Consider the following 27,891-nt stretch of genomic DNA (forward strand, 5'->3'; position numbering starts at 1 on the left):
GAAAGTATTTTCTTCCAAAAAAATATTTTTTGTCAGAAAAACAAAACTGCCAAATCTGAAAAATATAAAAAAGTCCAAACATTTTCTGACCAGCTCTAATAAAGAGGAAAAGTGCCCAATATCTGCCATGCCATAAAAGCAAATCCATTCAAAAAAGCACCACTTGTTATGCATCGTGGGGAGATATCTGCAAACAGACTGGTGAATTTGTCTATATTGCCTCCAGATTTTATCCCAATAGTAAAACAAACTAAATTTAAGCAACAGTTCTACAAATGTTTCTTTCACCTCCCCAACTATATATGTGTCTGTCTTATCTATCTAGTGTTGATCAAGTGACAATGTGTTGAAATTTCAATTCAATCTCAGAAGTTTGGATTTTCCAATAAAAGAAAGACACTAGTGCTTATGGCAGGCCTTTTTGGTCCTGCCACCATCTAAGATCTAATGGTTAGGATAGTTATTTAATTGTTAATTTATAAAATGTGCTTAATTACAAAACACATGGCGCAAGTGCAATATTTGAAAGAGAAACACACACACACACATATATATATGTGTATATATATATATATAGGTAATTATTTTGTTTCTTCTTTATATATATATAAAAAGAAGAACAGCCTTTCCCTGAAAACAAAATAATTACCAATCTTACAATTAAGGCAAAAGTTGAGCAAAAAAATGGGCCTAGCACCATGCCATACATGTCAAATGTCTCTAGATCCACCAGAGGAAGTGAATTCCAAAGTCAAAGTCTCCAGTCCCCAATTTACAGCCAGCCGATCACAAGTGCAGTAAGAGTACATAAGGTGGGAAGGGAGTTTTCTTTCCGAGAAAACTAGGACCTGGGAGAGGAAAGATCTGTGCAACAGAGTGGGTTCAATATATAAGCTCCAGAAAAGTTATCCCCACCTAATATATTTTTAAACAGGCTTTGAAGCAGGACAAAATAATGGAAAATAAATGGAGATTTATACAAGCAAAAGACTGAAATATTCTAAAGCACTAAGAATTTGCAACCAAATGGCTTGGTGGATCAGCTGAACATTTTAACAACTAAAGGACTGTTCCACTTCTGAAGGGAGAGAGATTGTTTTAAAATGAAATTTGTATTGGTTTAGAGTAAGAAAAAACCTTCTGACAGCCTCATCCAAACTGCTGACATAATGACACCTCTAGTAATAAAGGAGACATTATTACCTTCATCGTGGTTCTGGTGTAATATGACCTCTGGCTGAGCATGGATAGAGTTCCCAGGGTGGAAGAAAGGTGAAAATAGCATGCGTGCTTTCCTTTGCTTCAGGATATGCTGAAGAAGTTCATACAGCACGTCACCTGAAAGACAAACAGGCGGCTAAAGGAAATGAAAAGTTACAGACTCTTGGAGAAGACTCATTTGGCCATTGGATGCATGAATTCAAAGCTCCTGGGTGCCATTTTCAGATCCAAAAGTGCCTGCAGGAAGAACCTGCATCTTTCTCACTCCTAAGTAAGACTCCTTCTTGGCAGTCCAAAAGTTGTACGTGTCACGCAGAGGCAACAGTAGTGAAAAGTGGGGGGAGCAATATAAACCTCAGTCCAGTTAATAGTCTGGTAGATAGATTTTGTACTTCCACATCACCTCCCATCTGAGGATCTCAAAACATTTTACAAACGTTAGTTAATTAAGTCTCATACTTCCTCTTATTATTGTCCCAGTTTGGCAGCTGGGCAAACAAGGGCATAGAATGTTTAAGTCACCCAGCCAAAGCTTATATAGCTCCTGGCTCTAAGCCTTCTGCTTTAACCATTATTCAACACTTCCTCCCTTAAGTTTTACTGTATAATGAGGTTTTATCCTGGAGAAGATATACATTCCATTAAAAAAACATCACTGATGCTCTTCCACACCAGTATGTGTGCTGTGGCAGTGATGTTCCTGTGCCATTATGACATTCTATGGAAATCTAATGGAATTTTGATCAATTCTCCCCACGGTAAATTTAGCAGGTCAGTCAGGCTGAGATCCGTGAAGGTAATGAGGCACCTAACTCCCACTGTCTCATGGCTGTCAATCCAGGGTCACATAGAGCTACCTCCCTCAGGGCTAGCACTCATTTATTAGCAGTGCTTCAGCAGTCTTTTCCCATTCCAACAGCACGGCATGGGAATAACTTCCAGCACTGCTAGAGTTCGCGGGTAACAATATGGTAGCCTTAAAGGAACACATATTACAGTTGCCAGAAGACTGATTGTTTATGTGGTGATTAATTTACTGTGAGAATATTTCACCTTTCAGTGACCCTTCCACCTATGCATAAGTACATCTGGGCAACAGTGGAGGTACTTTTTGCCTTTTATAGCTGGCGACGATGAAGCAGTTAAGTAGAAAGAGTTAAGGAAAGCCCAAAATGCAGGTGACTAAGTGCCCCGGGGTGTGTGTGATTAACCTTAATAATACCACATGCAGTCCTTTGCCTATCTCCTGCTCTCACATGCCGGAGTGAACAATATTCAACAATGGTACTTTGCCTGAAATATTAACTAATTTTCATAGGTGCTTTAACTGTCTTAGTTAAAGTAGCATTTAGGAGACCTTGCATTTTCTATTACTGTTATTTTTCTTATTTCTATAACACCTGTAAATCTATTTCATATTCAGCACTTGCCACGGTAAACCTCCAAGGTTCTACCTGTCGGTCAAAGATGCTAAACCTTTTTTGTTTATTTCCTAGCTATTTTAGCCTAAGTCATCCTCATTTCCATAGTCTGACTTTTTGCTCTATTTCTCGTCTTGGCTGCCTTTACTATGTCAGGGGTGACTTTGGGGCACTTTTAAAGGTGTCTGTGATACCTGAAAAATTAATTAAAAATGAAGCCTCAAGAATCCTGTCACCTTATCCATATTTAATACATAATGAGAGACCAGAGGGGGATTTTATCACATAATTTGCATTTTACAAAGCAAGACAGAGACACACACATAAATTGTGCCGATCACTCCAGAAAAGTACAGTGGTCGTCCTTAAAAACTGCCCACCTTTGCCTTAGGCCTAGTCCACACACAGCTTTTGGACCAATATAAGGATTTCATGAGGGATGTGATTTCCTACAAAACAGTACAAGCCCTTGTGTGGATATATTGGTTATATTGGTATAATGGTGTATATCCTGGTATAGCTATTCCCATTAGGGAAGGGGAATAAGTTATAAGGGTGTAAGCACATTTATACTGCTATAACTGTATCTACACAATGAGTTATACTGGTATAACTGTTTTGGTTAAAAAAAAAAAAGCAGCATACCCCTCACTGAAATGCCCGTACCAGTATAGTTAAAGGGGTGCAACTTCTGAGTGTATGCAAGCCCTTAGCTAACTAAATAACATTTGAGCAGAAATGGCATTATTCATTTCCCTATACTTCAAATACAGGAATATCTGGGAAACACTTCAAATACTGAGATGATGTTATTTAGTTATCTAAGTCATCTAAAAGTTTCAAGGGCGACCTCTGTGCTTGTTATTGCTGTATGTGGCATAGATTTAGCAGGACTGAATGGAATGTTTTCTCAAAAGTTTGTCAACAGCTACCATAAAAAAATTAGAATAAAATTTTAAATTGAGTTCACAGATCAGTAGTCTGTAAAATCATGCCTCACATTCAGCAAAGTAGAGGCTCCATTCACAGTGAGGAAATGAATTTGAGAGCCCAGGATTCTTCTCTGTGAATGCTCAGTCCCCAGCCCACAGAAGCTTAAATCCAGCTGACGTCAAGTGCAGTAACAGTACATGCAGGGAGAAGAGAGGTGTGTCTCCTAGACAGCTAGTGCTGGGGAGTTACATGCAGCACACTAGGTGCTACATACAAAATACCAGAAAAGTTGTCCTGTCCCAAGTTATTTATTTATTTCTTAAGCAGTCAATGGGACTTAAGCACATGTTCAAGCGCTTTGCTGAATCGGGGCCTATATGAAAAAAGGATGGGCCAGATCCTGTATGAGGATGCTATTACAGGGAAGTGCCTTCGGGGTGTCACAAGGTTAGCGTCTTTCAGAACTACTTTACATTTTGATTGGTTAGTGCGATACCATCTGTATTCCTGTGTCTTTACATTGGAAGTCTGATAACAGCTATTTTCCAGGCACTCAGTTAAAGCTGTATGATCATCTCTCGTAGCTGATTGAATTACAAGCCTTTTTATTTAACAGGGGTACCCTGTATGGTCATAAAAAGAAAGCTAACAACTTTTATTTAGAACCATTCATTCAAATGTAGTTAAACAACTCTGACACAGGAGAGGAAGGAGGTTCAGTGGGATTGTAATGCTGGAGGCGACAGACTGCAGGGAATATAAATACAGGCAGGTGACACACACATGTTTCTGAGTAGCAGCCGTGTTAGTCTGTATTCGCAAAAAGAAAAGGAGGACTTGTGGCACCTTGGTCTCTAAGGTGCCACAAGTACTCCTTTGCTTTTTACACATGTTTCTAAATCTTCTGTGTGAATACATGACTAAATTATTTGGCAACAGGTGGATTGATTCACACACCTGCCTGTGCTTTGCTGGGGGGCTGGACTCCAGCATGTGAGAGAATATGGGCAGGGTAATGGGAAGCCCATGGGGACTGTAAAAGAGAGGAAAGGTCCCCAGGGATGAGTTTTGCTGGAGCTTTCAGCAGCACAATCAGCCACCACCGTGAAGCAGAATGCTAATGCAGGCTTCTTAAGAGGCTGGAGCAGTTGATTAACTCCCTATTGTAGTTGGGTCTGTGAAATGAGAAGTCTTTAAAGGACAGAGCTGGATGTTCTAAACTGCGGCCAGGCAGTCTTTCTCTGGGTTTTGCAAAGGGTTTTAACTAGAGATGGGCCAGACACTCTCAGTTTGGATTGGGATCGAAACTCTCTCAAAGTTCAAGGGCGTTTGGATCACTCTGTCCCTCACCCTTTCTTATTTTACTGGATGTTTCACTCTTCCCCCGGCCTAGTCTGCATGCTGTCCTTGTCTTTCCCTTCCCATCCCAACAACTATGGCTGTCTTTTCTTGTCTCTGAAGCCCACCTTTCATGGCTGTCTTCCTCCCACCCTCCCTCTCCAGAGTCTGTCTCTGCTTCTGTCTCTTTCCTGCACCCTCTGTGGCTCCATCCTTCCTGGTGTAGATAAACCTCACCTGAATGAGGAGACCTGTATCGAAAGTCCTCTTTGGTCAGGAGCAGGAGTGCTTTTCCATTCATCTCAAAAGTGTTGCTGTCAATTGGCCTCAGAGAAAACTCCTTCTCTGCCCACTTGAGCCACTGGGTCACATCATCCCTGCTCCAGTAAACTGGCTGCAAGCCTGTGGGAGATAGAAACACTGTGGTCATGTTAAGAAACTGGAACAAAAGGGCAAGCAATTCTGGGAAAGGACTAGGGAATCACTAACTGCATTTGGATGCAAAGCCTGAGATTGGTCTGGGGGAGCAATACAAAGTTACATCCATGCCCCAATACCTTACTGTGAATCAGCATGTGTTAATCAGCATGCGTCTGCCTCTAAACAAGACACAAGACCACAGCTTTCATCTGGCTGGATAGAGATTGAGCTCGTCTACACAAAGTTATGTTGGTTCATGTGTGTGTGTGTGTGTGTGTGTGTGTGTGATTTTTAAGAATATAATTATACTGGAACAAGTTTAGATACACTATAGTTTAGTCCCCTTCCTACATAGAAATAACCTACACTGAAGAGCTCAAAAGCTTGTCTCTCTCACCAGCGTAAGTTGGTTCAATAAATATTACCTCACCCAGCTTGTCTCTCTAATATTCTGGGACCAACCTGGCTACAAAAACACTGCATACTATACTACTATTAGCACATTTGTACTGATATAACTGTGCCCTTACAAGCAGGGTTGTGTCACTTTAACTATAATACAACTTTTGTGTATAGACCAGGCTTAAGTTTGGTCTTGGTGCCTGATCTTACTACCAGTGAAGTCAAAGGGAATTTGGCCATTGATTTTATTGGACTCAGGATGAGACCTGGGATGGATGAGATTAAAATATCAGTCTTACATACAATTTTAAAATGGCTTCTTTCCCATGGAGAAAAAGCAGCTTAATTTTCATGCAGTTGCTTATACCTAGATAGATAGGCAGGCAGATTATCTCATCCACTGGGAGATAAAAGCTTCCTTTCCTTTCCCCCTTATGAGATGACTCATTGTTTGACTTGTTACAATGCGTTATGTAGAAAGGAAAGCTTCACACTGTGCATAGAAACAAAATTTGCCATATCTGATCAGAACTTTGGTACATAGCCCCTGGCAGTGATTAAAATCTTATGCTTCAGAGCAAGATGAACCACCCTTCCTTATATTGCACCTGGCTGATTGTATGCTGCTGCATATGGGAAGACGTTTCCTTCCTGATACACTATTGTATGAGACTGATTACCCCAATCTTTGCAAACATAACTACAAATCTCCTAGTTGGTTACTTTTAAAAAAATGATATGCAGCCTTTTTGCCAGGGTTAAAAAAAAAAGTCACGGGTAGTGAATTCTGTTCTGCTGGTATGAAAGATTCCCAAAGCAGCTACTCGGAAAGCCCGGGCATCAAGTTACACACAGAACTGAATCTGAGTCAGGAGGGGAATTGAGAGCAAGCTTCTGGAGCTTCAGATGAGCACGTAGTTAACTCCTGAAAGGAGTGAAATACCGCTGATCTGAACACAGCAGAAAGACACCCATATCAAATCGTTCTTCCTTTGTAATGTACCCCTTAGCTGGCACTATGAGCCACTTACAAAACAAAAAGAAAAGGAGTACTTGTGGCACCTTAGAGACTAACAAATTTATTAGAGCATAAGCTTTCGTGAGCTACAGCTCACTTCATCGGATGCATTCATCGGAAATGCATCCGATGAAGTGAGCTGTAGCTCACGAAAGCTTATGCTCTAATAAATTTGTTAGTCTCTAAGGTGCCACAAGTACTCCTTTTCTTTTTGCGAATACAAACTAACACGGCTGCTACTCTGAAACCTTACAAAACAAAGAATCACATCAAATTGTCTCTGCAAGAGGACCTAAACGCTCCACCCCTCCCATAATGTAGTCATTGGTTAGGGTAGGATCACTGAGGTGGGTGTTTCCTGTAGCTCCACCCTTCGGAGAAGGTCTATGCAAAGAGAGGGGCAGCATGGTCTGAAAAAAATGCTGAGACTCAGGCTCATCTTCCTCTCTGGGAGAAGGAATTCCACAGCCAAAGATCCTCCCAGGGGAAACAATCTGTTCCCACACCCCAAGAGTTTAACCCTGAGAACTGCCAACTGCTGCATGCCTGTCAATTGTAGCTCTTGTGGTTGAATGCAGAGGATGGGGGGGAGCGATGGATAGCTCAGTAATTTGAACATTGACCTGCTAAGCCCAGGGTTGTGAGTTCAATCCTTGAGGGGGCCATTTAGGGATCTGGGGCAGAAATTGGGGATTGGTCCTGCTTTGAGCAGGGGGTTGGACTAGATGACCTCCTGAGGTCCCTTCCAACCCTGAGATTCTATGATGAGGGTAGGGTCTAATACCACACAGATTTAGGACTTTGAAACACCCCCGAGTGACTTTCCCTGCCTTCCGCACAAATACAGATGGTAACAAACACACCAAAGAATATCCCCCAACATTTATAAACTATGTAATGTTTCTTTGCATTTCCCGTCAGCCTCTCCCACAGAGCAACCATTTCCTCATTTATTAAACACCTGTTTCTTTTTCCAGCCAACATGCCTCCCCTCCTCTCCCTCTTTCATTCATAGTTTAATATAGACTCTAAGACCAGAAGGGATCTCAGTGACCATCTAATGTGACCCCCTTCGCTTGCATCTCATCTTTGATTTACTTAAACAATGGTGATTGGATTGAATGACTCTTGTACGTGGATGTAGTGCTTTCTCAAAAATGCTTTCTACGTACATAGCCATGTCATTGGGGAATGCTGCATTCCAAAACATTTCCTAGTTTAGTCCTCAAAGTTCCAGTCTTTAAATCCTTCTTTCCCCAAGAAAGGTTAAACTTGTATCCTCCCGCAGGAGGAAACTTGTTAGGTATGTGTCCTAGAGGAACTAGATTGTACTCTCTAGAGCAGTGTTTTTCAATCTATGGTCCACAAACCCCTGGGAGGTCTACAGACTGTGTCTAAGGGGTGCATGAAAGGTTGCCATTACCATAGAACTATGGTTTTCCACCTGTGGTCCGTGGACCCCTGGGGGGGCCGCAGACTGTGTTTAAGATTTCACAGGGGTCTGCACTTCCATTTGAAAATTTTTAGGGGTCTGCAATGAAAAAAGGTTGAAAACCACTGATCTAGAGCACGGAATCTGGGTTTTATTATAAGGAAAACACCAAGAGTGTCTATGGAACTATATAGTAAACTTTAATGATAAATAAACTCTGCTCCCCAACAACCTCTCTTTTTCAACAAAAATTAATTCAGACTCATGAAAGTAAGGGAGAGTCAGCAAGGCTAAGGCCAAGCACAGTGATGGCACAGGCTGTAGGGGCTTCCATATATGCAATTCTGGCAGCGCATCTCTCTTGAACTGCAATCCTGCTATTCTAGTCTCTGTGCCTCGACCACCAGCTCTGCCTGTGCACCTCAAACCTGGGCAATGGCACTTCTTTCACTTCCAGTGCTGCCTTCTCCCAGTTCCCTCCTGCAAAGGTCCTCAGGCCTGACATGGAACACTCCCTGCTGTTTTACTTCTGGGCCCTCACTCAGCTCTGTTACTGCACCTCACTCCTGACCTGGAAGAGTTCTACACTTCTTCTGAACAGAGGCTTCCAATGGTGCCAGTTAGTGTGGTGGTTTTGGAGTGTGGAAAATGAGAATATCAAGCTCATTTAATTTGTGTCTTATTCTGTCATTTGAACCAGACTCTCCAGTGGTGATAGGCTGGTGGAGTAACTTTCTACATGTCTAAAGCCAACTTCAGTGATTATCTCTGGGTAGCTAATCGGTTCAATTTAATTACAAAAAAGTAGAAGCAGCTATCTGCATTTTGATCTTTATTCATCATTGGAATTTTGGTAACATGGAAACATCCAACTAGAGTTTTGATTAGAAATCCAAAAGATGAAGCAAGACACCAAACTTCTCAACTGCATTTCACCTTCTGCTAAAAGGTTGTAGCTTTAGTAAAAAAAAAAAAAAATACAAGATCCTCACCATTTTGTGGCACACCAGTATGATAATCTCATGTGATCAACACATTTTATAGTTTACAGCACATTCCTTTACAGAGTATACCACAATAAAATAAAAGTAATTATCTTTCCAGGCCCGGATCCCAAAAACTGGTATGTGAGTGTTTTCTGTTTGAGCTGGTCTATACTATTAAGTATTACCGTGTCTGAACACACTTGTATTAGGTGAGTCAGTGATGAACACAGTTCACTGCTCTGGATAGACCAGAACAAACCATGTTCAGCATCATCTTGGCAACTGTTGTTCGGACACAGTAACATTTCATAGCGTATGCCTCTGTTCAGTCTACTCCTAGATCTTACACTGAATCACATTGACTTTCTAATTCAACTTCCCCATTGGTAAAATGAGGTAATACTATTTACCTCCTACCCATGGGGGTGTTATGAAAATTAGTGTCTCTCTGTAGTGTTTTGAGCATATAAAGTGCTATCAAAGACAACAAAACAGGTTAACCACTTCTCCTCCTTGATATTCTCCTCTCTTCTCATCCCTCCCTCACTTTCCTGTGGAACGATTTGCTTCAGAGCACTCTGTTTATTGCATGACAGTTCCTTTGCAGTGCTGAATCAATTCACTCCAGAGAGTCTTTTTGTGGAGGCGCAGATACAGCAATGTGAGTAAGTGTGAGGCAGGCTAACGTCACTGAAAGAGTTGCTGACACCTCATGGAAAGCTCCATTCAGAAACAATGCTGCCCTGTACAGTATCACATATTTTCTTTTCCTCTTTTTTTCTTTTCTTATTAAAATGGATCTTTTCATGAAAAGAAAGGTATCAAAGGGAGGGCTGTACAGCTCAAGGGGGTTTTAAGGCAGAGAGGAAACCTAACTATATAGACCTGCGGATACTTCATGAAAACATTTGTCATATATTCTCTGTAAAAGAAAATGAACCCTGCTTATGCTGTGTTCTATATTTTTGCCATTTCTTTTCCCATTGATCTTTATTGCCAGGGACACTGTGCAAGAAAACAGACTCTTTCTATATCCCCCTTACTCTCTATTCATAATAAAGGGTGCTTACTGCATCATATTAAAGTAACAAAAGCATTTACCCAACAAAAAACAGTGAGGATGATCAGACCTGTGCTACAAAACGAGGGCTAAATTCTGCCTAATCCAATAACCACTGAGATCAGTTAATCATTGACCTCACTAGGCATTGGGCCAAGCCCGTTGGGCAGCATCTTTTTCCTTAAAAATTCCCAGTTAAACCAGTGAGATTAGGGAGGTGGCAGTGGTGGCTAGGGCACTGGCTTGGGAATCTGGAGACCTGGGTTCTAGTCCCAGCTCTGCTGAATGACTTTGGGCTAGTCACTTCACTACTTTGTATCTCAGTTTCTCCATCTGTAAAAAATAGGGATAATGATGCTGCCCTCCTTTGTAACGAGTTTGAGATCCGTGGATAAAAGTGCTCTACAAGAGCTAGATGTTGTTGTTATTACTCCATGTGAATAAAGATGGCAGAATCTGGCTCTGAGAGACTCACATTCTCTAGCTAGCCTGTCTTTTGTCAGCTCCTGAGCATTAGCTTCAATAGAATAAAATTATTTATAGTGCTTCTTACAGTCTTGAAGCACCATATGCATTAAACAGGGAGAAAAACATGCACTCGCCTTTCTGGCACTGCAGGCTGGATCTTGGTATCTTAATAGATTATCTACTCCTGTTGCTTATTCTTCACCTGAAGTCCTGCTTCTGACATTTATTACATTAAGTGGGATAAAAATGATGAGGCTGATCCACTCTCATGTTCTAGGGCATAAACTGATAACCATCTGGAGTTAGGAAGAAACCCACTCCCAGCTCCTAGATATTGTAGTATTGCCAAAATAGGTGCAACAAAGAGGAACTGCTGGGGTGGTTTACACCTTCCTCTGGCATAAGCAGCACTCACACATACACACTTCAGAATTAACTGGTTTTAAATGCCATGCTTTCCAAGTTTTCTGTGAGGCAACTGCAGGTCCCTAAAGAAGTGTTTGCTTTGGGCATCAAAACAACTCTGAGCTGCATAGGCACTCCACAATAACACATATATTCATAGATTTTAAGGCCTAAAAGGACCATTATGATCATCTACTCTTCCTTCCTTTGTTATAGAAGCCAAAGAATTTCATCCAGTAATTCCTGAATAAGACCATAACTTCTGGGTGAACAAGGGCACATTTTTATGAAAGATATTCAGTCTTGACACTGGCAACACTAATGTTCAGTATCTTCCTTTTCCCGTAAGAGGAAAGGACATGTATGTTTCATATATGTACTGTATGCAGTAAATCACGTATTTTAGATGTATGTTACATATGAGTAGGATGTGTAGTATACAGTATGAAAAAGGCCTTTTCACATTAGTTCCAATATGAGTCAATAGATGAGGTCAGAAGTTCAATATATAAATCATACACTACTTACACAGCATTTGCAAGTACATTACATATATTTTTGTTCCGTTTAGGCTGGGAGATTCCATCCTAATGCCTGACTGCCTTATAGGCAAAAAGAAGGGGGTGAGGGGCCCAGGAAAGAAAAGACTCCCTGTTCATTTATCCTTTCCAGAGAGCAGATGGAATTGTTTTCACTCCCACACTGCAAAGTACTTATCACAGCTGGGCAAACAGCAAAGGGACCAGCACATGCAAATCAGCAGCTTGGTTTTGTACACCCAGGGACCCAAGCATCATCACTCTGGCAGCGTCAGGCAGGGAAGCCCTGACTACAGAACAATACACAATTCACCAGTGGGAAAACTGCACTAGAAATGTTCACAAAAAGCAAACGTATGCTAGCAACCGGCGTGTTCTGAACTGAAGTAGAGGCTGGCTTTATGTTGTTAATAATCTGTGATGTGCTGTATTACTCACATAACATAGCACACCGCCAATGGCAGACAGAGGTGTGTTTGATTCCGGGTGGGGCCAAGAAAGTGGGTTTCTATGCCCACCACCATTAAGGTACTGTGGTCTGCATGGGCAAACATAGGCTTCAGAGCCAGAAAGACTGGGATCTAGTTCAGGCTCTGCCACTGATTTAACGTGGGTCGTGGGAAGTCACTTCACCTTTCTGTTTCAGTTTCCTCATGCAAAGGGCTCCGATGAGGATTTATTAGTGCTCTGAATACAGAGTCATAAAATATAAGGCCAGAAGGGACCACCAGATCATTTAGTCTGACTTCCTGTACGTCACAGACCACCCGCACACTAAACCTAACAACCAACATTAGACCAAACTATTCCAACCTGCAGGAGACGAGACTGTTCTGTGCCATGGGCAGAGAAGGTGTGCGAATGCCAGAGGCCTCTGCAATGAATGGCAAGGAAACGACTAGATGAGATATACCCGTGACCAACACCCACATGCTCCAGAGGAAGGCATAAAACCAGGTCACTGCCAATCTGACCTGGGGGAAAATTCCTTCCCAGTCCATGTATGGCCATTAGTTAGACCCAGAGGCAGCTTAGGGTTTTGTGGGGCCCTAGGCCAGAACTAGTGGGGGCCCCTCCCCGCCCCTTCTGCCTGCAGTCCCCCTCCTACCCCTCCAGGGGGCTCCTGCTGGGGAAATGGGGTTGGAGCACCAGGGCTTGGCCCTCCCCCCGCTCCGTCCTTCCTGCCAGGGAGCAGAGTTGGGGCGTGGGGGTTTCCCCCATTCCCCAGCAGGAGTGCCGGGCAGACAGGCACAGTGGGTCAGGGTATGGGGGGGTGCCCATTTTTCCATGGGCCCCCAATTGGCTGGGGCCCCTGGGCACAGGCCCGTTGACCCAGTGGCTAATCCACCACTGGTTAGACCCTGACCCTGTGAGCAAGAACAAGCCAACCAAGCACCTGGGAGAGAGAATGCTAGGTGCCACCTCAGAGCCCTGGCCCACCCTGCCCAGTGACCCATTTCCAGCTGTGGCCATCCCGGAGGCTTCAGAGGAAGGAGATAAAAAAATAAAATAAAATGCTATAAAAATGTTAAGTATGACTACTGCTACCGTTCCCTTACGCCTACCCCTCTTTCTCACCAGCTTACCAGTGCTCAGAGGACCGATGCAGGCCCAGGGCTCAGCTCTTGAATTAGAGAGCACAAACCACACAGAGCTGTTCCATAGAGATGGCTGGGGAAATGTGTGCTAAGTAGCATCAAGCTAATTGTGTTGAAGAGGTTTTATCACAAATTGAATCACAAATCGAGCGCCAGTGCGAGGAATCCCTCCCTCCTGAGAATGGAACTGAACCCTCTCCATTCAAAACAACAGCTCTGCCATTCTTATTACTGATGCTTTCCCAGTAGATGTTAGCACTGGTGGTCAGCAGAAGGAGGCCAGCAGGCATTTAAGACAGGGTGTTGCAGGGATGGTAAAGACAGGATGGTTAAGGATTCCTATCTTCATAGGGAATTTCTCCTATTCCCAATACGTGGGCATGAAGTGGGGACCTGGTGACAGACACAGACAGATGGCTTTGTGGCATGTTCACCTACCTGGAGACAAGCAGGTGGCACTGCACGTGAGCTGGGACAGCTGATGTGATGCCAACTGGGAGGGGGTGTGTGATGCAGCCCTGTAATGGAGATTTTCCTACTTTCTGTTGGCCCATGTACTGTGATAAGTGCCCCGAGGGGGCTAGAGGGCTGTGAATGGTGACTCCTAAACTGCCTGCTCTTGACAAGCGTCACCTGGACTGTAACCATAACAGGGCTAGAGCTGCTGCTACTGCAGCTGGCAGGGATTGTCCCCTCCCCTAATGGAAAGTTGGTCCTGCAAGTGGGGGCTCAGAGACACCAACTATTAGGCAGGGGTAGCATGTCAATGAGTACATCAGAAAAAGCCTCAGGCCAAAGCATGCATTGGCCACATTCAGCTCAGGCTGACTACGCCTCAGAGAGGATTAATTGGGGGCTGAGCATTGATTGATGGAGGGGAAATTGACTGAGAGGTGTGTCTTGTGGGGGAAAGCAAATAGGTTGGGGGAGGAACTTTACTGGGAAAGAAGGAACTGGATGTGGAGTGGAGGAGTTCTAGCATGAGGAGTGAGGGGACTAGCACACCTTACCCAAACAAGCCTTGCATGTCATAAAAAAATGTTGTAAAACTGGCTTTAATTATAATATCAAGATGTAGAAGTTCTCCACAGTCCTGGCAGAAATCTAGCAGCTGTAGAATAACAGCAAAGGCCAACCACCTGAAATTCACAGACCTTTTGCAATGGGAGATGGGACTAAAGTAAAGAGCGGAGGGCAACTGAATTCCTTTCACCACTGAACACAAGTACAGGGTATGCTTTGTGCACACAGTCTACTTGTGAGCCCTGTGTACACCATGCATGATGCATTTTTCTATACAAGTGCTAGAGAAATTAATGAGCGGTAGAATTCTGCAGATCACACAGGTAATACCAGCTTTAACTTTGCCCAAGGGCTTACTCTGCTCCCTATGACAAGCTCTTAATTTCTCACTAAGAGTATTGACTGTGTGGAGATCCTGCAAACTCTAGACACCCTGGTCTATAGGGCTACCCTGTCATATAATAAAATAATAATAAATAGATCAAATTGTTTTTCTAACGTAGCCTATGGCGAGTCTGTGAGAAACGTATTGATTGGAAAATGCTCGAGTAGAACGATGAGGCTCTGAGCTCTGGTACAGGGAAATAAATCTTTCCAGCTCCCCACACCCAGTGCCAAATGCAGCTTCCTGGAAGCAGCTACGGCCCTTTCTGGAACTGAAGTGAAAATCCCATGTTCCATCACCTCTCCTGACCTGCTGACATTACACATGGTTTGCATTTGCTGATTAAATGCATAAGCAGGACTCTAAATTAGCTTGTCAGCCTGAGATAGCTTACTGATTAATAAGAGCAGATGAAGTCACTAATAAAAAAAACCCTTGAAATGTGGTGGGGAAGAAGAAGGGAGGAGAGAGAAGCCAAATGCTCCAAAATTACACAAGGGAAAAGTTCCTTCTCTTTCCATAGCGGAGCTTTTCTTCACAGATGTAGATTAGCAGCTGAGGAAACCCACCTACAAAATTACGGTACTACTCTTCTAAATAAACTACCAAAGTAATTGCCCCAAAATAACGTAAGCCGAATCCTGAAGTCCTTACTCAGAGCTGGATTCCAATATCACTTATGACAGTGAGTGTAAATCTGGAGTAACTTATTGTAGTCAATGGTGTTACACCATTATAACTGACATCAGTGTTTGGCCCACAGTTTTTATTCCTTCAACTTACTTCATTGGGAGTTTGCCTAAGTCAGGACCGAGTAAAACCAGAGTAAAAAGTGCACCGAGGACTTAGCCCTGCAGTAGCAGTGCTACTATTGTAAGCTGCAGCATTTTGGATCATTCTTGTAGAATACTATAGCACTCTGAGAAAGCATGGAAATTAATTAATTACAGCAATGTTTTTATCTTCAGTTATCTTTATTTAACACTCACTGTGTGTTTGTGAAGATAGTCACACTCACCCACAGTGCATATTTGTCATGTATGGATTTATCTCTATCTTATCTCTAAATTGCATGTGTCTGTAAGTTTTACCTTAGCACAAAACTTTCATCATCACCACCACTATTGTTATTCACTATGACATACCAATGTCTTATGTACTAAAGTGGCCATGCCAGATGTTCAGGATTCTGCCTGGGGTAATTACCAATTGGAGGAGCTAGCAGTCACAGCAGGAAGTGAAAGGACCTACTAACATTCTAGGAACTCATTAAAGAGGCCTTGTCAAACAATTTTTAAAAGTTCTTTTTATCCCCTCCAGCTCCCTTTTCTCCCCAGTGCACTGTTTGCAAAGCCTTCTTAGGCCATGTCTACACTACCACTTATGTTGGCAAAACTTATGTCGCACATGATTATGAAAAAATGCCCCCTCTGAGCAACGTAAGTTTCGCCAGCATAAGTGGGACTGTGCACAGTGCTATGTCAGCATGAGAGCTGACATTGGCACAGAGCGGCTACACAAGAGACCTTGCAGCGGCGCAGCTGCAGCGGTACAGCTGTGCCGCTTTAAGGTCTCCAGTGTAGACGTAGCCTTAGAAGCCTGAAAATACCATTTCTTCCAGGGAAGGATTAAGGCAGGATCCTTGCATCTGGACACTGCATTCAGAGAAGGCCCTAATGCAGCAGTGGCCAGTGAGCTGAGGACAACATAGCACTGCCAATTGCTGCCAGTCACCCTCTCCCTCCCTGCTATGGGGGCAATACCCAGGGAAGGAGGAAATTTGCTTGGGTCCATCATGACCCATCAGTCATTCAGATCATGTCACAGTGTGACTGTAAATAAGGACAGCAGGGGGTCATGTGACTTTTACTTGGGCAGTATGTGCAGCTGTCTAGGGGATGGGGATGGGTGAAAGTTTGGTTGGATCTGGTCCCAGTTATAGTCTTAATCCATCCCTGACTCCTTCCTAACTGATTCTGGCTGCTTTCCATGGAGCACACTTTGCTTTCCCTATTCCCCCTTCCAAAGGAGCCAAAATAAATGTCTTCTGTTACTTGTTTCCTTGCTTGTGCACCAATATATCCTAAATAACACTAGCAGAGCTCTGGGAATAATGTTCATTAACTAATTGCTTATACCCAGCAAGCAGTAGCAGCACTCAGTTTTGCAGGTAGGGGAGGTTGTCCTACATGAAGTTTGTATTTTTAAACTTCTCAGCGATTTTATTTTTAAGTCATGGAATTATTTAAGATAGGTCAAATGTTAGGCTTAAACTACATTATGTTACTGTTTCCCTTTGGGGTCCGGTTTACACTACAGAGATGTAAGTCAGCTTATGACGTAAGGTTGACGCAGGGCAGACACTATGTTGCTTACATCGCCTGTGGCTGCCTTTGACAGCCCAAGCCCCACCGTGCAGGGCTGACAGCTGGAGCCCTGCCACCCCAGAACTTGCTCATTTCTCTAACTCCTCTTCCTCCTTTCTCCTTACTCCCACCTGTTTGTTTCATTCATCTGGTGTATCTTATTGTAAAGCAAGGACTGTACATTCATTGGGGACAGGGACTGTCTATTACATATGTACTTGCTTAGCACAGTGGGTCCCTGATCTCAGACTGAGCTATTACAATACAAGTCATGAATGAATAAATAATAAATAATAATAAACTGATCAGCATAGTCTGAACTCATGCCCTAACCCAGTCCCCGGCCTATCCTCCAAACATTTAACAGTACTCCTTCCCATTGTAAAGATCTTATTCCAGCTCAGATGAGGAGAATAGTGGTGGAATCAGAAGTATTGGCTTCATGTTGCCATTCAAACAACACATCAGAGGGATCTAAAAATCAAGGAAAATGTCACCTTTATAATGAAACAGGTTGCTGGAATTAAGATGGCATTTTTGGCAATTTATCACTTGACCTGTTATCCTTTTGGTCACTGTGATCTTTCCAGTGGCTGCAAACACAAAGAAGATCTCAGTGCTTAGAAAGAGGCACCAGGAAGTGATTTTCATAATTCTGAAATGGGAGGAAGTTTTCAAGTCTCACACTTTCATAATCCAGCAAAGTGCCAGCTGTGGCACACTGGGATGTTGCAAACCCCCTGTGCTAAGGAGCTGCCTTCTTTTCCCAAGGATATTTCTTTCTCAAAAGCCCAGACCATGGTGAAAAGTTCCTTGGGTCTCTTTGTTTTAAGGAATTTTGGCTAGATTTTCTGTTCTTAACTCAGCCGTGACTGTGAAAAAAAAATACATCACCATGTTTTCCAGGCTGTTTCCATGGAACATGAAACTGATTTTGTCACAGAAGAGTCCACTGTGAGACAACAAGAAGTTTGCTCACTTCCTCAGCATCTGGGGTCCTATAATTCTGAGTCATGGCCATATTCGCTCTGCTACTGTAAAAGCAGAACTTGGCAAGGCAGTTTGCCTGGAAATATTAAGTAAGGCAATGCACAGAAGGTTTCATTTACAGTCAGGCTGAAGACATGGAGCACACTTGACCCAAAGGGTTTTTTCATTGCAGGACTTGTTTCTATGTTCCAGCCCTTTTCTGATGGATTGCTAATCCAGGGGGCTGTAAAAGCCTGCCACACTGGATCAATATATGAGTTCCTCTTTCTCCTTTATGCAAAGGCCAGCCCTCAGTTGACATTAAGCATTAACCCCTTGGGTACCATTCTGCAAATGGTGTGAATTACAACTCCAGGGATGCCACTGTGGCTCAGATTTCTAACAGTATACATATCCTGAGATACAAAGGTAAAAGAGACATTTCTAACATGATGCAAAACATTCTTCACTCCAACATGCCGCAAGCCCAGCTGCCAAGTGGGTAAAAGGTCTAGTCTCTGTCTAGTTTCTCAGGGGCTCTTTACTGAACCAAATTCCCATTGCTTTGGATTAGCAAGCAATTGGTACTCCAAGGAGGCACAGCCTAAGGGCGTAGTCAGGGATTCAAAATAACCTCTGACTGCACTAGACAAGGCCTTTCCTCATGTGGCATTACAGTGGGACTGCTGAGATGCATTCCCAACCTGCTATACTCAGTGGAGAAGTAATTCAGTCACATTTCTATTGGATGGGGACAGAGGTGAGAACTTGTCCCAAGTCTCTAAATGGGACAACAGGAAGGATTAAACAAAAAGCCAAACTGCAACCACTCTCATTGCATTATTCCAGCACCATGAGAGGTTTGATCTTGCTGCTGTCCCTGAGAGGCAGATCCAAGAGGCTCGCTCCCAGAACCAAAAAGATTAGTATGAATTTTTTTCTCAAGCCAACAACATAATATCCATATCAGCAAATAATTCACAAAATACATTTTCAGCCTAGGATCCAAAAGCAAAAAAACAGAAGATCTAGCTAATCCACAAAAACATTGTCTGTCTCTCCCTACTTTTCAGACTAGTTATAAGGAAGGTTACAGGGTTGTGAGTGAGGTCGCAAATTATTAAGACACTATTACTTGTATGTATTATTCATATTACAGTACCGCCTAGGGACTTTAACTGAGATTAGGGCTCCATTGTGTCAGGCACTGTAAAATTAAATGTAAGATAGTGGCTCTCAAAGCCGGTCTGCTGCTTGTTCAGGGAAAGCCCCTGGTGGGCCAGACCAGTTTGTTTACCTGCCACATCTGCAGGTTTGGCCGATCACAGCTCCCACTGGCCGCGGTTCACTGCTCCAGGCCAATGGGGGCTGCGGGAAGCGGTGCGGGCGAAGGGACGTGCTGGCCGCCCTTCCCACAGCCCCCATTGGCCTGGAGCGATGAACTGTGGCCAGTGGAAGCTGCGATCGGCCGAACCAGCGGACACGGCAGGTAAACAAACTGGTCCGGCCCGCCACAGGCTTTCCCTGAAAAGCAGCGGACTGGCTTTGAGAACTGTTGTAAGAGACAGTCTATGCCCTGATGAGATTACAATCAAACTAGCAAGGCAGACAAATGGTCGAGGGGAAAAGGATCTCACATGCAAGCAGAGTGGAAAATATGATAGTCCGCAAAACACACTGAGGCCCATTTACTAGCATCCTGTGTTTTCAGATGTGATTGCAACTAAACTACTATAGGTGGTCAAAAATGCAGAAAAAAAATTGTGAAAATGTACTTGAAATTTTTTCCCCATGTTTTTTCATCATCCAGTTTTTGATGAAAATGTTAATAAAAATTATCTTGGCTCATTTTGGCAAATTTCAACCAGCTCCATAAACTAAACTTGTCAAAATAAACAAGGCATATTGTGTGATGCAGGAACCCAGATTTATAAGCATATTTGCTCACCCACCAGCTTTTTCACAAAACTCAGTAATCCACATCAGGCTGCACTCATGAATGCAAATGAGGGAGTTTCAAGTTTTATTATTAAGTCATATTTCTCACACTCTTCAAATCATCCAAACCTGCTTGCTCTACATTCACTCAAAATTGCTCCCCAATTACCTATATCTGAATCCAAAAACAAGTTGTACAAAAGGAAACGTCTGAAAAAAACACCATTTGGGTCCACTCATCCCACATTGTAGCACTTGCCTGGATTTGTGTGTGTGTGTGAGAGAGAGAGAGACAGAGAGGGAGCAAGGGGAGGGGAAAATAAGAAAGACATAAAAATGGGGAGGGAGGAAATGATAGTCATTCACACACGGTAGGGAGGGAGGGGACAAGAGAGAGGAAGAGGAACTATATTTTGAGGAGAGGATACCCTCTGACCCTGCTTCTCAGGGTGGTCTGACTGTGCTTCTTTCTCACCAGTTTCAGGTTCTACATGTTGAAATCTAAGCTAATGTATTATACAGAACACAGAATCAATGCAAAGCTACTTGGAATTGAAGTCCTTTCCCTTTTTGCTAAGAACGTGAAAATGGGGGGGCCATCTCTTTGGAAAATGTTTTTTGGGTATGTACATTTTTAAGTGATGGGGGCCCTCTGGCTTTGCATGGACAACATGCACAAAGCCGCAGTTCTGGATGATGCTGTGACTCCGATAGCATAGGTTTCATCAACAATTTCACACAAAATGACATTCTGAGGTGTGGAGAGGGTGCAAAGTGGCAAAAAAAAAATTTCCCCAAGAAACGCTGCATATCACAAGTTATAAATTGGAGCCAGCTCTGATAGGTAATAAACCTGAAGCACACAGACTTCCCCTAGGTCAGATTGGCAGTGACCATGGCAGATTTTCACCTCCCTCTGCAGCACATGGGTGCAGGTCCCCTCCCAGGATTACATGGGCATATCTCACTTAATCACTTCCCTGTCATTGCTGGGGCATCGGCACTGATGCACCTCGGTCCCTCCTATTCTCTGCCTGTAGCACATAATAGTCTAATATCCTGGGAACTGTGGTGCTTTGGTCTAATTTTAGCTGTTAGGTTTCGTGCGCTGGGTGGGTTGGTGATCCGGTGGTCTTTTTTGGCTTTAAATTCTATGACTGTGTAATTTAAATACCCTATATACATTATATACATGCAGACATAACCCCCCATTTGTGACACCACAGGTAGTTTCTGAAGAAATGAGTGCAACGTCAGAAAAGATACAAACCCTCATGCGCACAAGCTGAAAGCTCCTGCACTCTAACTAAAGGAGGTTAGGAAGAAAGTTTTGTTGTGGCAGGTTATTCTATAACTTTCTACAGGAGGGTTTCTTACACTTTCTTCTAAAAAGCTGATATAGGTCACTGGCTTGATCAAATATATCAATTGTTCTGTTCCTAAACAGGGCTTTATTTGACAGAGTAGCAGTAGTGCAGGAGACTGGACTAGATGATCTCTCGAGGTCCCTTCTTGTCCTACAATTCTATGATTCTAATTAACACTCCAAAGGGCCACTGTGACAATCTTTAAACAGCAGATTGTTTTGTTAATGCCTCGTTTGGAACTTTTTCTGAATTTCTTTCCTCCTCCCCCACGGTCACTGAGGTCTCTGTGTGTAAAGCGGAGATTTCTCGTCTGATCAGCCTCACCCGTATTCATTTAGTGCTGTCACAGTCATGCTTTTGCAACTCTGCTGATGGAATCAGGTAGGAGGTGGAGGAGGAGGAGGTTGGTTTGACAAGAGGAATCTTTTGTCTATACGCAAAAACCTTGATGGAATGGGCTATGATGGAGAAAGAGAACAACGACAGAGCAAGGGGTGTTTCATAACTAAATAGGACAGCTTTGTCTACCCCTAGATTGCGGCTGTGGTTTGTAAGAAATGAAGATGCTGTTTCCATGTAATTTTATTGATAGCAATGAGGGGGTTGGGTAAGAGGAGAGAAATCCAGAAAAGAAGTGATACAGAAGCAAAAGTGTTTCTAAACTCAAAATGCCAGATTCAATGCTAGCTAAACCTCAATGTCTTGCCCACCGATGTTAATAGTGTTGCCTCACTGGGGCAAATCAGCACAGAATTTAGTCCAATGTTTACTGTGATACACCAGCATTTCTTGAGTTGTGGTTTGTAAAAATACACATATGTCTTACCAGATTCATGGGCTTTTTTGCTTGACAAGGTAGCTGGGTGCAGAGTTGATCCTAACTGGAATTAAGAGGACATGGCTCCTCTAAGTCAAACTTTCTAGTTCTTCCTTTGGCTACGCACTGAGATGCTTTCTGGCTTGGGGGGTGGGGGGAGAGGAAGGGAGGGAAGGGATGAGCCTGCATCTTTGCATAACCTGTATCTCAATGAGGTAGAGGAAGCTCCTTTAAGGCTCACAGACTTTGTTAGCAAGAAAAGGGCACCTCTTCCTCTATTCATGACTGCCTGTATACACTGTCTACTCTCCTTTGAGAAGTGTCATGATACACACCATAAACGCGGTCAGGTGCTGTACCACTGCCTCCTCCCACGGCTGACCCTGAGCTACTTACCACACCCATCCACAAACCCTCATATGTGAGCCCTAGCCCTTTTCTACTTCTTCCTCATTGACTCGCCTAACCTCTACCCAAATCCTGACCCTCCACTTCCTTCCCGGGGCTAATCTTTTGAACATTCACTCTCTCTCTTTCTGTCTGTGGGCATGTCTATATTGCCCCAGAGTTTGGACCATGGGGATATGAATAGCAGTGCTCACCAACGTGCTGCAGGGTAACTGCCCTGTGTGGACACTGTGGATACAAACGAAAAGCTTGCTAGTTTGAATGGAATCCCGTTGGAAGAAGACTATGTTAATGCGAACAAGGCACATTTTAGTTTGTGACGGCAGGTATGCACATGGGAAGTTATAGCGCAGTGCTTGGATGTGCACTGCTATTCACACCCCTGGAGTCTGACCTGTGGGGCAATGTAGACAAGCTTTAAGTCTCTCTCCCTGTCTCTACAGTGGGAGCAGCTGGGAGGCCTTCCTCCATGTGCTGTCCATTTCCAGGGTGCACAAATGCACAGCAGCAAATGAGAGCTCCTTCTTGACCATCTTGTGCCTCCTGGCTTAATCATGCCTCTGATACAACCACCCCTGGAACAGACTCTGAGCATACCTGGGACCTTCTGGAAATATTACTTTGGTACCCATCCCCCAGTTGTTCCCTCATTGGTATCCAGACAACTTGGGTACGACCAAATACCAGCTATGAAAATCCTCTGAGTGCTCAACTCCTGACTGAGCCCATAGATGGGCGCGCCGGTGACAATTTATGCCTACCCAAGCTTTTGAAAATTTTGGTTTTAAGGCCTTATCCTGAGAGGTGCTGAGCATCTGCATCTCCTATTGAAGTTAATGGGGATTGTGGGTGCTCAGAAGCACCTCTCAGGACCAGGCCCTGCATTGCAAAGAGGAGCAACAAGATTTACCTGGGGAGAGAAAGGACTTTATGAGGAGGACCCTAGAACTGCTTATATTTATGGTAATGCTGTTGATCTTACACAGTCTTTCAGATGTATAGCTATCATAACACTTTATAAATTACACAATGCATATATATAAATTATGCTTTAAAATCCTTCATTTGGCATATCCTTCATGTAATAATATCCTTCATGTAATATCGTTACATTTGGCAGTATAGGGGAAGACACCACAGAGGGGATCTAGTCTATAGTAGGTAAATATCTAGAGGAGAGGGATCAGAAGACAGCTTAGGTTTACAAGCCTTTCAAGGGAACCTGGGCCTGCTTATGGTACTGAGTCAAAAAGAATGGCTTATGCTAAATTTTGCTTTGGTTTTTTGTTCAAATCTGAAACATAAAACTGAGCCCAGGTCTATGTTACTCACTTCTGGGTGTGGTATTCTGTCCCATCTAGTGGCCCCAAGACCACTCTACAGCCTTAGCTAAGAGCCAGTTGGCTTTTAGCTCATGCGGTAGAGGCTCATGCACTAAGCTCCAGAGGCCCCAACTTCAATCCCGCCCGCTGACGACTGGGGTCTGTCAGCTTTACAAGTGGGGGCTTATCTGGGATTTCAACTGGGAAGTCTCTGAAGCTCCGGATGCACTTCCTCAGCTAGGGGAAGTAGTCACACCTTCTGGTGTGGTCTTCTGTCCCATATAGTGGCACTGAGACCACTTCGAGAGAGAGATAAAATGGGTCTGCTCTACAACCTTAGCTAAGAGCTAGTTGGCTTTTAGCTCATGAACTAAGCTCCAGAGGTCCCAGGTTCAATCCCGCCCACCGACAATCAGGGTCTGTCAGCGTTACAAATGGGGTCTTGTATTGGAAAGCACAATGAAGAGGAGAGGATATAGACCAGCTGGTAATCCCCTACACACATTGGGATAGAATGCTAGAAGGCATCCATGTTGAAATGGGTCATTTTGGGACTGAGAGAACTTTGGAATTAGCTAGAGACCAATTTTATTGGCTTACAATGACCAAAGCAGTAGAAAGAAAATGACAAGACTGTGAGCTCTGTATTCGAAGAAAAAGGAGAGTGGAAAAAGCTGCCGAGCTTGTGAACATTAAAGTATACGCTCCTATGGAACTGGTTTGCATAGTCTTTTTAACCTTAGAGCCAGATGCTTCTGGTACTAAGAATATTCATGTGGTAACTGATCATTTCATGAAGTATGCTCAGGCTTATCCAACTAAGGATTAGACGGCCAGAACTGTAGCAAGTGTGCTTTGGGAGAATTTTATCCTTCACTATGGTTTTCCCCAACTGATCCACAGTGATCAGGGTGCCAACTTTGAACTGGAATTTATTATTGAGTTAAATAAGATCACTGGAGTAAAATCATGCACAACTCCTTATCACCCAGGAGGGAATCCAGTGGAGAGGTTTAATCATAGTCTACTAAATATGTTAGGCACTTTCGAAGAGCATAAGAAAACCAACTGGAGGAAGTATATTAAGCCATTAGTTCATGCATATAACTGTACCAGAAACGATAGTGCAGGACATGCCCCATATTTTTTGATGTTTGGGAGGCAACCTATATTACCTATTGATTTGTGTTTTGGGATTAAAGCCAGAGGACAAGAAGAAGTGACTCATCAGGAATATGTAAGAGGTTTACAATGCAGGCTTCATTACGCATATGACTTAGTTGCTAAAGAAAGTGAAAGAAGCCAGTTAACCAACAAATTAAGAAGGGATGCCAAAATAATTATGTCACCAGTAGAACCAGGAGACAGGGTTCTAGTATGCAACCTGAGTCTTAGAGGAAAGCAGAAGCTTGCAGACAGATGGGAGTCAGTAGAACATGTGGTACTGGAGCAATTAAAAGAAGATCTCCCAATCTATAAGGTTCAGGCAGAATCAGGAGATGGCCCTAATTGAATTTTTCACAGGGACATGCTAAGACCACGTGGATATATTTCTGCTCATAAGTCAATGGAGAATAATCAGTTAAAGACTCCTGTAAGTGATAGACCTAGACGGAAAACCACTAAAGTGGTAATTCAGGTGGAGGATGAAGATGAGTCTGTACTTGATTCGACTCTGGAGTCTGATCTTAACCCACTGACAAGAGAGTTTGATCCAAACCAAAGTGTTCATTTTGAGGAAACTGAATTGGAAGAGAGATGAGATGTGGAAAATTCACAAAATAGGGTCCCCACAGAAAATGGTGTGAATTCTTCTGTTTCTCCGACCATGCCAGAAGTGCCGGTGAAACCTCGCAGGACTGGTAGAATTAGAACTCGTCCAGTTAAATATAAGGATTACATTCTTGACTTCCCCATTATTCTAAAAACTACAGATTCACAGTCGATACAGGCCTATTGTACATATCTCTCCTTGTTACTTGACCGTGAAGAACAACGAAGGCAAGATATTGTGGAGTGAGTTGTGTTTGGGTCATTGTTGCTAGGGAGATTAAGCACTCCACATCCAGATGCTTCTGGAATTAGGCATGGTAGCTTTGGGTATGCTCCAATAGGTTCCCTGTTGCTGGGGTCAGACTCCATGATGGCAAACAGTCAGGGCAGCTGCTTTGCAGAAGGCCATATGTAGAGTGACCAGACAGCAAATGTGAAAAATCGGGATGGGGGTAGGGGGTAATAGCAGGTCGAGGGACGTGATCATTCCCCTCTATTCGACATTGGTGAGGCCTCATCTGGAGTACTGTGTCCAGTTTTGGGCCCCACACTACAAGAAGGATGTGGAAAAATTGGAAAGAGTCCAGCGGAGGGCAACAAAAATGATTAGGGGACTGGAACACATGACTTATGAGGAGAGGCTGTGGGAGCTGGGATTGTTTAGTCTGCGGAAGAGAAGAATGAGGGGGGATTTGATAGCTGCTTTCAACTACCTGAAAGGGGGTTCCAAAGAGGATGGATCTAGACTGTTCTCAGTGGTAGCAGATGACAGAATAAGGAGTAATGGTCTCAAGTTTCAGTGGGGGAGGTTTAGGTTGGATATTAGGAAAAACTTTTTCACTAGGAGGGTGAAACACTGGAATGCGTTACCTAGGGAGGTGGTGGAATCTCCTTCCTTAGAAGTTTTTAAGGTCAGGCTTGACAAAGCCCTGGCTGGGATGATTTAGTTGGGGATTGGTCCTGCTTTGAGCAGGGGGTTGGACTAGATGACGTCCTGAGGTATCTTCCAACCCTGATATTCTATGATTCTATGATTAAGAGCCTATATAAGAAAAAGACCCCAAAATTGGGACTGTCTCTATAAAATCGGGCATCTGGTCACCCTAGCCATATGCCCAGGAGCAGAAAGCAGGCAGCAGGCTGTTGTCCCTAACTGTGAAGCATTTTGCAGCAGGGTTTTCTTTAAATCTATACACTTAACTAAGTAGTTGGTTAATCAGTTAGCTGACTGGCTAGCAGTGATTTCAGCAGAGGAAAAGTCTGCATGGATTCCAACTGAATATTTCTACAAGTAAGTGGAGGGAAGATGTTGTTTTAGACTCAGCAGACTGTATAGATTTGGTGATCAAAGACTCTAACCGAGACTTAGTTGAACAAAACCTAAGCTTTTGGAAACTTTCACTTCCCACTGTATTTCTGTTGGGACTGAACTGTTCAGTTTTTAATTTTGTTTATTTATGTTTATGTATAACTGTAAAGGTAATGTCTGTGGATTATAAAATAGCCATGTCATGCTGTAAAAATTAGATTATTATTTGTTTCTTTATCATAAGATTTTTTATAAAGTTATTTAATTAAATTAATTTCTTTAGTTCCTTTTGGGACTTGAATGTGGGGAGGTTGACCCTGTGGAATCCTTGCTGAAAAGCCTTAGAGACTGAACTCTGGGTCTCCAGCTACTTTCTATGGGGGTTGTTTTGGGTTTTTTTTTAAAGACACTGGAGATGGGAAATGAAGTGAACTCTAGCCCACTCAAAGGTTACATCTACCCTACGGGTGCTTCAGTGGCACAGCTGCAGCGCTGCTGATGTAGTGCCTTAATGTAGACGCGTCTTACATCGATGGAAGAGGTTTTTCTGTCACTGTAGACAATCCACTTCCCTGAGTGGTAGTAGCTAGATCAAAGGAAGACTTCTTTTGTCCATCCAGCCATATCTACACCGGAGGTTAAGTCAGTTTAACTTAGGGATGTGAATATTTCAGACTTCTGAGCAACGATAGCTAGGTCAATCTAAATTTTAGGTCTAAGAAGGGAGGAATTAACCAAGGAGCAGTGAAACCTAAAATTTTTTGTGCAAATACCTATTAATTAAAACCACTGATGTTCTCCCAGCTCTGATTAGCTAAGCCTTATACTGTAATATACCGGAAGCATCTTGTGGGTGTTCGCCTAGTTCAGGACTCATTTCATATCCCAGCCAACCTTTTAACAGGGCATGAAGAAGGAGAGGATTTTTGTAATCTGCTTTCACGGTGTGGTTGCCAACATCATGGGCTAAAGC

General features: G+C 43.2%; 1 protein-coding gene across 6 annotated transcripts in view; it reads right to left on the reverse strand.

The window, feature by feature from the left end:
• ETV6 (ETS variant transcription factor 6) overlaps window positions 1-27,891 on the reverse strand; it is a 177,294-nt gene that overhangs the window by 39,661 nt on the left and 109,742 nt on the right. For all 6 annotated transcript variants that reach the window (XM_043515125.1, XM_038371036.2, XM_038371028.2 and 3 more), the window contains 2 exons: window positions 5,151-5,315; window positions 1,204-1,338 (listed from right to left, as the gene is read on the reverse strand). In XM_043515125.1, the coding sequence (XP_043371060.1) occupies window positions 1,204-1,338; window positions 5,151-5,315 (300 nt within the window). The remainder of the gene's footprint in view (window positions 1-1,203; window positions 1,339-5,150; window positions 5,316-27,891) is intronic.

The sequence above is a fragment of the Dermochelys coriacea genome, chromosome 1 (assembly GCF_009764565.3).
Source record: "Dermochelys coriacea isolate rDerCor1 chromosome 1, rDerCor1.pri.v4, whole genome shotgun sequence".
In the NCBI taxonomy this organism is placed as follows: domain Eukaryota; kingdom Metazoa; phylum Chordata; order Testudines; family Dermochelyidae; genus Dermochelys; species Dermochelys coriacea.